Source organism: Perissodus microlepis, chromosome 23 (assembly GCF_051167445.1).
Source record: "Perissodus microlepis isolate ML-2025 ecotype Zambia chromosome 23, ASM5116744v1, whole genome shotgun sequence".
In the NCBI taxonomy this organism is placed as follows: Eukaryota; Metazoa; Chordata; class Actinopteri; order Cichliformes; family Cichlidae; genus Perissodus; species Perissodus microlepis.
In genome coordinates, this window is record NC_140482.1 from 30,461,318 (window position 1) to 30,472,492 (window position 11,175).

General features: G+C 45.6%; 1 protein-coding gene across 1 annotated transcript in view; it reads right to left on the minus strand.

The window, feature by feature from the left end:
* Positions 1–17: 17 nt before the first annotated feature.
* Positions 18–11,175, minus strand: part of zbtb11 (zinc finger and BTB domain containing 11) — an 11,895-nt gene continuing 737 nt past the window's right edge. Inside the window, exons 2-10 of the mRNA XM_084921042.1 lie at positions 10,063–10,313; positions 8,890–9,121; positions 7,776–8,797; positions 5,769–6,086; positions 5,266–5,686; positions 3,149–3,266; positions 2,910–3,068; positions 2,196–2,371; positions 18–1,996 (exon numbers count right to left, since the gene is read on the minus strand). Coding sequence (XP_084777168.1) covers positions 1,455–1,996; positions 2,196–2,371; positions 2,910–3,068; positions 3,149–3,266; positions 5,266–5,686; positions 5,769–6,086; positions 7,776–8,797; positions 8,890–9,121; positions 10,063–10,313 — 3,239 coding nt within the window. The 3' untranslated portion in view covers positions 18–1,454. The remainder of the gene's footprint in view (positions 1,997–2,195; positions 2,372–2,909; positions 3,069–3,148; positions 3,267–5,265; positions 5,687–5,768; positions 6,087–7,775; positions 8,798–8,889; positions 9,122–10,062; positions 10,314–11,175) is intronic.

The following is an 11,175-nucleotide window of genomic DNA, read 5'->3' on the forward strand; positions in this document are numbered from 1 at the left end:
GAAGTCACACGAAGCTGTTTAAGCGTTGCAGCACTGCTGCATGTTCTTTTTATTCTTTGAGCAGAAAGGACAAGTACAAAAGCAGGACCGAAACCAGCGAGGAGGTTGAGCCTCTGAAGTCGACAACTAAAAGGTTTCTGTGTAAAGAAAAAAGAAGCTTTAAAGTTGTTTGCAAAAAGCAACAAAGTGCTTCTAAGAATCTGCACAAAGAAGTGAAAGAGACTCTTACCTGTCTTACCAGAAAAATACAACCTAAGATGAACTCAGGACAGTTTGCACCATGTCATTAATGAGAAATAACCAAGTCAAAACGCAGAAGCAAAACAAAAAACCTTGGAACTGCGAGCTTTCTGTTTACCACAAATCTACACGTTACCGAGACGCTCTTAAAAAAATTAAATAGACTCTTTATCTGCATGTGGAGGTCTTCCAGGAATGGTGAGGACATTTTCCAGAGATCTGATTGTGTACATTTTTTTTTTTTTTTTAAATTGGAAAGAACTACAGTTACCTAACAAAGGTAACCAACTCCTGCTACAGAGTCCAATTCTCAGAAGAACCACCTTCTGTGTTGGTCTACAAAGAAAAAGAAAAAGGCTGTCAACAGCTGGGAACGAAATTACTGGGAACACGATGCCTTCACTGCACACCCAAAAACAGGAAAAGCTGCTATTGCCTTTGTTTGTAGCTGAAATGTTTGGTTTTGAAAAAAAACCTGCAGTAACTTTATAAGCTACCTGACAAAAAGTAGGAGGCCAGCTGTTTGGCAAAAGACAAGGAAAAACAGAAAAGGCTCCCAGGATGACAGGACTCACAAACAAGTTTCAACAAGAGCTTTACCTTCCACACAAATAATCAAACAATATCGGGTAAACCAATAAATTACAAGCTGCTTCAAAACAGCTCCTCAATGTTGTACTGAGATGGGGAGACTTGGTCCTGAAGGAGGTCCAAGCTGTGCCTTTTCAGTGGTGCTACTGTGACACTGATAAGTATGTGAACAATCAAATTCAACAAAAATCATCTACTGTACCTTTTACACATAAAAACACCATCCGCAAATCTACAGAAGACATTTATGTCTTTTTGATGACCTGCAGGAAGCCGGTGCAGTGACAGAACCACAAACTATACAGAACACAAGGACAAAGGCTTGAGCTGTCATCATCATCTTGGTATTAGATAAAAAAAACAAAACAAACAACAACAAAAACAGACCAGAGGAAAACGTTTGAGCCAAAGCTTTAATTCTGCCTGCATTCCTCCTGAGCGACAACACTTACTGTTTGTTTAGCTATTTACAGACAATGCACACAGTGAAAACCTTGAGTCTGAGATCATTACACTATTTACAAGTTCAGAAAAATAGGATCTGAATGTTGTTTTTTACATTTTATATAGACTGAAGCAACGTGATCAGTCTATGTGGGGAGTCCCCGTCCTCCGGCCCACAGCTACTCTACCTCAGCGACGTGAGCCACCTCCACCTCCATCGTCTGAATCACCTCAGGGTTTTCCTCGAGCTTCCCCCCCGTCAGCGCCTGCTGGGCCAAGACGTAGTTCACGACCTGCATGATGCCCTGATCCGAGAGCGTCGCCACCGAGCCGTCGCTCACCGCCTGCACAGCCTGGACGGCCTCCACGGCCTCCACCGTCTCCTCCGTGATCAGCACCGTCTCGATCTCCTCCGAGGACGGCTGCTGCGCAGGCCGTAGCTCGGGGGGCAGGTCGGACGCCAGGATGCTGACTGCGTGCTCCACCTGTGTGCCCTGGTTGTGAAACTGGAGGGTGTCCTTCTCCAGCATGATCTTCCCAGGCAGGCTGTCCACGTGGTACTTGGCCATGTGCTTGCGTAGAGTGCGTGCGTCGATGTGGGCCTCCTGGCACATGGGGCACACGTATGGCCGCTCTCCTGTGTGAGTGCGGACATGGCGCTTGAGAGAGCGTGCATCAGCCCAGGCGACACCGCAAGTCAGACATTCGAAAGGCTTCACTCCTTCAAGAAAAAAAAAAAAAAAAGATGAAGGGGCGTTAATGATCGCATTTATAGGACAGAAAACTAATTCGCCGCCCTCACAGGACAGCAGAGTCAACAAGAGTGACGGGAAGTCTCATTTTAGGTTACGTTGTTATATGTTTGTACTTTAGCGATAAAAAGCATCTTCTACATGAGAGAAGCTGCATGACGGACTTACCCTGGTGGTTGTTGATGTGGCGTCGGTACTCCCGGAGCTGCGTGAACTTCCTGCCACAGTGCTCGCACTCTCTCTCCAAATTCTGCTTCACTCGGCCCTTCTTCCCGTGCGTGGCTTTCTTCACGTGTCTCCTGAACAGAGCCTTCTCGAAGAACTCCTTTCCACAGACGTTACATCTGACAACACAAACAAAGGGCGTCACTGCAAAGCGAAAACCGAACGGAGATCAAAGCCAGCCAATCGTGTTGTTGCAACAACCATAGCATTTGTAACTGTCCCCACCTCACAATTTACATCACTCATTAACCATGAAGGAGTTTAAGTGAAATAACGGTACCGCTTACTTTCCTTTACATGTTTCCATGGCAGCGAGTTTGGTTTTATTTCAGCTGGTATGAAATCATTGATAATCGGCACCAAGAAAAGCAGAACATGAAGTTCTGAAGGATGGTAAAAATGTTTTATAATCAGCAGAAAGCTTCATTTTGTTTTTCAGTGTCACAGCACGAGTGAAAGCAAAAAAAAATGTGGCTGTTTGGAGAAGTTTTGGGGAGGGGCCACAATTACGTATCAAGTTCGTCTCAGAGGTCTGAAGTTGCATGGTGATAGGTGTCTCAGGGCGCTCCTGTTGTGTTGTAGGAGTAAATTCCCTGAAGCTATTCTACTTCTGATTTCTGGGATGTGACTGGTGCACATCACCCCTGTCACACTTACTTATAAGGCTCGGCGACGCTGTGGGACTTGACGTGCGAGTACCAGTCCTTCTTCCAGCTGTAACATTTCCCGCACACCTGGCACTGGAAAGGCTTCAGGCCCATGTGCTTGTTCATGTGCTGCTGCAGATCTTTGGCTTCGTAGAACCTCTTATCGCAACTGTGGAAGAGAGGAAGCAGACTGAGACCGCAGCTCGGGCTCTGAAGCAAAGAGGACGGTGTTGATGAAGAGTTACTCACTGTTCACAGGCGAACGGCCGGATGTCGGGTTTGGGTTGGTGCTTCTTCAGGTGTTTGCTGAGAGCGGAGGCTCGGTGGAAGGTGGCTCCACACGTGGTGCAGAGGTACTTCGATTCACCTGATAAGGAAATGGTGATGTTGTCATAAAGGCCACTGCAAAGGACTGAGCCAAGCTTTTTTTATATAACACTATAGACACTTTGTCAGAGCGGTAATCAGCTGCCTCTCCTGACAGCTCCGCAGCCTCAGAGAGTGAGAGCATAGCGGCACATGAACCCGAGAGCTCTACTGCAAAGATAAAACTCAAGTTCAATTCAATTGAACAACAGAGGCCTCAAGACACTTTCTATTGTAAGTTAAAGACCCTAAATAATACAAATAAAACAGAGAAAACCATCAACAATCACTGTCAAAGTTAAGCGTTTTCTCCATCGTGAAAGAGGCTCTTTTTCTCCTGGCTAAATCACCGTGGTAACTGATGCTGAACACATAACCTGGTCGACTACGACCATCATGACAGTCATCATCTCTGTTTAAGGTTTTGTTGAGCCAACCAATGTAAAGAAAGCCTCTCTGTTTTGAACTCAAGTTTGACCCTCCAGTCTCCACCTGCTGAGCGTTTGTTCAGCTCACAGAGGGTCTCAAAGCCAGTGTTGGGCAAGTTACTTTGAAAAAGTAATTAATTATAGTTACTAGTTGCGTCTTCAAAAAAGTAACTGAGTTAGTAACTGAGTTACAATATTCTAAAAGTAATTAATTACTTGAAAAGTAACTATTGCATTACTTTAAAAAAATGGTTTAACCCTCTGGGGTCCAGGGTATAATTGGCCATTTTTAACTACTTTTGATTTTCCCTCCACATTTTACCTTTAAAAACTATTTACTTTGTCTTTTTTGGTATCATCCTTTTCAGCACAACCTCACGTGTCTGAATTTACAGTCATGTTTTCATTTTGACGTATTATATTAACACAATTGATCTAAAATCAGACAAAAAACATAAATTCAGAGTAGAAAAAGTGATATTTTTTACTGTAACAACCACAAACACGTTTATTGAATCATATTTCAGAACTTTAAATGCAAATATAAATTGTCAATTTTAAAATCCTATGCACAAGTTTTGCAAACAACAAAGTTATTTGCATCCATTTACCTTTTACCTTGATTTTTTAAATAACCATTTCAAACTATTTACAGAACAATCAGCTGTTCTGCCTTCAATAAGATGCCACACAAATTATTTGTGCCACTCCAAAAAATAATTTCTGTCCACTATAAAGGAGAACATCACAGCCTGATCCCTGCAGGTCTGACAGCAGCAGGTGTATCCCTCCTGTTTCTACCTGGAGACAGCAGTCGCTTCGTTGTTCTGACACACAACACAAAACTATCCACAACACTACACACTAACTACACACGACAACACATTAACTACATACTCCAAACAAGCAAAACATCACAAATCTCTCACATCTCAAAACTCTCTCTCTCTCGCCGTCACTCCTAAAACTTCCTGTTTTTTTGTTTGTTTGTTTTGCTCATAAACATGATGAAACTATTGAGGAAAAAACGCTGCATATATATTGTTTATCATGACTCTGGTTTTACGTGGCCTATCAACACAATTTAAAAACTGGTATATATCACCTTGTTGCTTTGTCTTTAAGTGGTCATGTGATTGTCTTACCATGACTACTTTATTCTTCCTCAGTCAAACAGCAGCACTCATGTGATTGTTTTGCCCCCTTAGCTCCAGGTGTTGTGCTAGACAGTGATCGTGATTACCGTCCGCGGGAGCGCGCGCAGCTGCTTAAAGCTGTAGCGTCCAGATTACTTACGTAGATATAAGATGCGTAAGCTGAACACAGCTTCAACCGTCTGTTTGTTGAAAAATAGTAACAGACCGCATTTTCTTGTTAGTAACTGTAATGGCGTTGTAACGATAGGAACAGTAATTAGTTAGATTACTCGTTACTGCAAAAAGTAACGCCATTATTCCCATCACTGCTCAAAGCAGAACAAGAAGTACAGTCAGGTAGATGCCGACCAATCAGAAAGAAGAATTTTCAGAAATCCTGGATTAAAGAGAAGAAAGCTGACGTCCTGTGACTGACCTGTGTGGAGGCTGGTGTGCTCCTCCATGCTCCGCTTGCTCACAAACGACTTCTTGCAGAATTCGCACTGGAACTGTTTGGTGACATCGTGCAGCGCCCGGTGCATCTTCAGGCTGTGTTTGTGGGCGAACGTCTTCCCGCAGACCTTGCAGGAATGAGGCCGCACACCAGTGTGATTCAGCATGTGGATCCGCAGGGAGTAGAGCTTTGGTAAGGTCTTCCCGCAAATGTCACACACAAATTCTCTCTTGGTGAGCGAGGACGATGACGACGTTTTCTCGTCCATCTCGCTGTCCGTTCTCCCCTCGGAGCCCTGCTCCACTGAGGGTTTGGCGACGGGGGCTCGCTGGCTGCTCTGCTGCTTGTGTCGGGCCAGGTGGGCGCGGAGAGAGGCGGCGTACTGGAACTCCTTACTGCACAGCTGCAAGGAAACAGAAACATCACGGTGAGAGCGGGCAGCATTAACAATTCAACACCACGCAGTGACACGCGCCAACACTTACGCTGCACTTGTACCCTCGAGCTTTCTCGTGCTTTAACGTGTGCATGATGAGAGAGTAACGTCTCTGGAAGGACATGCCGCACTCGGAGCACGTGTGCTCGCCGTCTACGGTGCTCTCTGCCTGGGTTTTCTCCGGACTGGCTGTGGTCTCTGGCTCCGAAACCGTCGGAGCCCCGGCCTCCTCAGTAGCGACTTCCTCAGTCGTAACACTCTCCGCAGCACTGACCGCCAGATCTGTTGCAGACTCAGGCAGTGCTTCCACCTGACTTTCCACAGGCTGCTTGGGCGGCCTGCCTCTCTTCCCGGGCCTCGACCCAACCTAGAACACAAGTACCAACACCACAAATATTTCAACATGTGCCATATCTTGTTATTTTTAACAAAAACAAAGGTTTGATGTCACAAGTAGGGATGGGTACCGGTTCTGACATAAACGGTAGTAACCAGACTGAAAAGCAGCGCACATTTCGGTGCTTTATTTCGGTGCTTTATTTCGGTGCTTTTTTTCCTGAGCTGTGATACACTTTAGATTCTAGCCAATCATTTTATGTTTCCGAGGATAGTAGGCGGGTCCAGGTACGTACGTTCTTTTAGAGCAGAGCTACAGATTAAAATGCCCAAGGCGAAGCGGTCAAAAGTCTGGCTGTACTTCACAGCAAAATATGCAAACTCAGCAGCCTGCAACAAGTGCTTTAAGCTGATACTGTGATACTGTCAAAGGAGGTCACACCTCAAATCCGATGAAACACCTGGCGACGCATAGCGTTTTTTTTTTTTTTTTAAAAGCAGAGAAATGCACCGTATTTGATAGCTTGCTGCAAGATGTCACACCGTGCACATCTACTGCGGGTGTGGTGCCTGTTATCGGACCCGGAGTTAGCAACATCCCCAAAAACCCGAAGAGGAGAGTCCTGGCCCCTAGCCCTGCCAGTGTAGCAGAAATGATGACGGATGATGATGGCAGCAGCAGCCGTTCTTCTCTGCATGAGTAGCTTAATGTTGTTCGTGTTTAATTTACATTGAGTAGGCTAACCACGTTATTACATTAATGCATGTAAGGTGAACTAGCAAACACCGTCGTGGATACATGCGGCTGTCTTCTTGTTTGATGGCAGATGCTCCCTTCACCCTGGCCAAAAAGGCTAAAATGACCAAAGAAAAAGTGGAAAACAGCTGAACATGAGAGGTTTTTGGACAAAGTGTGTGTTCTCCATTCTTTAAGCACTGGTTTGAGCACCGTTTAAGCACCGGCACCGTTTCAAAAGTACCGGTTTGGCACCGGTATCGGATAAAACCTAAACGATACCCATCCCTAGTCACAAGCACTTCTTGTTTGACTCTCACGGAGGGTTCAGTATCTTTCTCTACAAGAAATCAGTTTCAGAGCAAAGCTGTTTTTTACTTTCTAAGTAGATTTTATTTTGATTTGTTTTGAGCTTTTTAATTATTTTTTCACTATTAAACTCCGTTTCAGTTCATTATTAGAATGGATTTGCAGAGTTTCAGTTTATATTGTTCAAGATCATTTAGTTTTATTTCGGGGTTGGTTTTAGTCTTCTTAATTATTGTAACATGGAGGGTATTTTTTGTATCATAGGGACACTTTACAAAAAGACGTGAGGTTGAGAGTTTTGTTGAAGAGGTGAGTTTTGGGAAGAGTAGGTTTTATAACACAAAACGCTTGAAGGCAGCCAACTCGGAGTCATGTGAACATCCTAAGTCTGGACAAACAAAGCCTCGTGAGGCAGGAAGTGTTGAGAAAAGCAATCAAAATGATAAAGACAAAAACTACGAATATTTCTTGCTTTTAAATTGATTTCAGTTAACTGAAATCTTCTTTCACTGAGTAAATATGTTCTTCAGCCCCAGGCCTGAGCTCAGGCTTTAGACACACCCCTGTGAACTTTTTCATGTCTTTGTTAAATCTACATTGTTTAATGCTGTAAACATGGATTCTGAGGAAGCATTGAAGCAGTGCCGAATTTTTTATGGGATGACTGTTTTGTACCTTCGGGGTGGCAACACGCGGTGAGGCTGAACCTTTCTTTGCAGCCTCCTCCTCCTCTTCCAGCCCCATATGCAGACGAGCGTAACCGCCCTCTGCGATGGAGCGCTGCCGGAGTCGCCTCCTGTTGGGGTCATCTGACGTGAACTCCTGCTTGTCTGAGGGACTTTCATCTGCAGAAGGTTCCTCGTCCTCCAGCGGCAGGAACTCGTCTATCTCCACCTCCTTCCTCACCTTTGCTGGACGTCCTCGTTTGCGTTTCTGCGGCAGTGGTGCTGGTTCGACCCTCTGCTCCTCTGTAGTGGCCTCCTGAATTGGCGTCACCGCTGCAGGAGCCAGCTGGGTGACCTCCAAGGGGCTCTCTTTGTTCAGTTCCACGTTTATGACAAATGTTTCTGCCTCTGCGACTTGTGGCTCTTCCATCGCCAAACATGCAGACACCACTGCGAGGGATTCGCTGGCCCCGGCCTGCCCACTGTGGGTGACCACAGTCATCGTCTCCCCCTCCAAACCTTCAGCATCCCCTGAAATAAGAGTGACGGTCTCGCCCGGTTCCACCTGCCCGGTGTGTGCAATCAGGGCCACAGTCTCGCTCTGTCCAGCCTCCCCTTCGTGTACTTCCTCTCCTTCTACTGTCTGCGTAATGACCGCCACCGGTTGCTGGATGCAGCCGTCTTCAGAGGGTGTAACAAAAGTCAATGTCTCGCCTGACACGGTGACGCCGCTGTGCGTGACTAATGCCTGTCCGTCACTCTCTATGGTCACCATGTAGGTTTCAGAGTCATTCTTCGGCTCTTCCTGAGTGGCCGGCTTGCTCGACAACACCGTGTGAACGTCTCCCCTCTGATACACCGTCAGCTTCTGTTCTTCCACCTGCTTATGTACCGACTCGCAGATCTGCAGCACCTCGGTCATCAGCAGGTGTCGGGCGAGGTTTGCGATGTCCGCCATGATGCAGAAGTTAAACGTAAGCGTGGATGTGTAAGCAAAGTCCAGCAGCGGGAGGAAGCTGGCTTTGGTGAACCCTGCAGGAAGAAGGAGGAATGTTAAAGCTGGGCGAAGGAAGAAAACATCCAGCAAGGAATAAAAAAAAAAAACAAAAAACCAAAGTGCTCACCAGAGAGGTCGACGACCGCTTCGTGCGTGGACGCAGCGCCTTTCTCAAAGAAGAGCTCGTTGAAGTACTCGCTGCACGCTGCCAGCACAGCTTTGTGCGCACGGTACTCCTCGCCTTCGATCAGCAGCGTGATGTCACAGAACTGATTGCTGAGACGCTGCTCGTTGAGTTTGTCCAACATGGTCTGGCTGTGTTTGGACAGGAACTGATTGACCACGCCTTTACTGTCAACCTGAAAAATAAAACACATTTTAGGGAAAAGCATCAGTTTTATTCAGAAAACAAAAAACAAAAACCTCTCTCACATGCAAACTTCAACTTTTATTCTCTCCTCCCTCCCACACCAAGCATGATCAATTTACTACAGAGTGGTCAGCTCTTATTTTGAAAGTCCAGCCAATGCTAACCAGATGAGCCAGGCCCTTCCTGCCTCCTGTTTTTCTGCTGGTTGGCAGTCTCAGATGTTGGACGGCTGCTTCCAAAGGCAGGAATCTATCCAAGCTAGCGGGATCCTTTCAGTCATGGATTCAGGTGTGCTACAGATGGTGATAACACCTCCCAGACTTGTCTTCACAGTAAGCGATTACAACTTATTAATCTATCACTGGTATCCCATCTGTTTTCACTGTCTGCAGAATCCTGAAGCGAGAGAGTTCTAACTCGAACCTTCTTGCAGCTGGCGATGGCGGTCCTGGTTCTGTTCTTAAGATCATCTCTCGGCTAGAGGGTGACTCTAGCCAGAGCCTGCAACAGGTGGTTCTGCTGCAGAACCAGAACTACAAACTGCAGTTCAAGATGGAGATGGAGCTGAACCGCAGCCATTTGTCATTTTGGGACACACACACCCATTCCTGCCCGTCGTAATCCCTCCCTACAAGCTCATTTAATTTAGCTTGAGCCAAGATGGCTGGAAATGAGCGTCTGCTCAACAAGATCTAAGCAGAGGAGGTAAGAGTGGCATTAATGTGGGTGAACCTATGAAAGCGACTCATGTCTTCAAACGCACCATAAACACGCCCTAATCCAGAGCCAAATTCTAGGGACCACCCCTGATGTCTTTGGAAAGTCAAAGAAAAGCATCAGTAACACCGTGACTTTTGTTTCATTAATGATGATGCAGCACAAACAACCATAAATGTGTGGGAAACACTGAACGAGACCTCTGATACTCACAAACACCAGCTCATGCTTCGGCGTCCCCTTCGCCATCTTGGACCTCTGTTGCTGAGAAGAATCTGTGAAGAATACATTTTCCTCTCCCTCTTCTTCTTCTTCCTCCTCCTCCTCTTCTTCGTTGGAGTTGGCAGCAGTCTTGCGTCTGCCCGGTCGGGAGAACGATCGCTGCCCCGAGCCGTCATCGGTGCCCCGCTTGCTCTGACAGTGAGCACATTCCCTGATGTGGTCTTTGACGTGCTTCAGGATCCCTAAGGGGGATGCATGACAGCGGCTCTCTGATCAATACCAGAAACTGATTTGTTCTACACACGTGCGAAAATTAAAGCATGTCCTGTCACGCCTGTAGCAGTAAAAGGAATAATTTCCTGACTGGTGGTGGATTAAAATTAGGCAGGTTTAAGACAAGGCAGGCTTATTTTGAACACTGAATCATAAAAAGCTACTCCAAGAATAAAAAGATGGATCTGAAATGAGGACTAACCAATCCATTACTACATTTTTGTGACTCTATTGTTTTGTATTTATTGTTTTAACTTGTCAAATACTTAATTCTGGTCAATCTCAAGACCATCTGACATACTTAAAATCCTCATGGGTGTCCAAATTGCAAATACTTAATCAACCTTTTGTGCAGACTCAACAGTCTGAAGTTAAAACAGACGAAAAGGTCAAACTAAATAATAAAAATTAAAAACACATGAAGAAAGATATTGTCATCTTCCGGAGAACAGCTCTGCACAGCTGGACCGGCAGCAATAATACACAATGACTGCATTCATTTTCAGGAGCAGCTGCAAACAGCTGTGTGCCCTGAGCCATCTCGATCTGTCCAATAACCTCAGGGCATCGTTGGAAAACGCTTAAATGTGCCTTTCTTCAGTTTTATCAGTGTGTACAGTAAACAGAGACCTCCTCACTGCATCTGTGCTTGTTTGTGCAAACGCTGGATCGCCTGTCCAGGATATCTGATCTCAATGTACACATTACGATTATTATCGGACAGTTTCAGAGCAGTACATTTTTGAGGTTCTCTTTGGTTCTACGCAGACATGTATCTGATATCAGAGTCCGAAGCAAGCACAAGAAGCGATTCGTTTTCTCCTTTATATT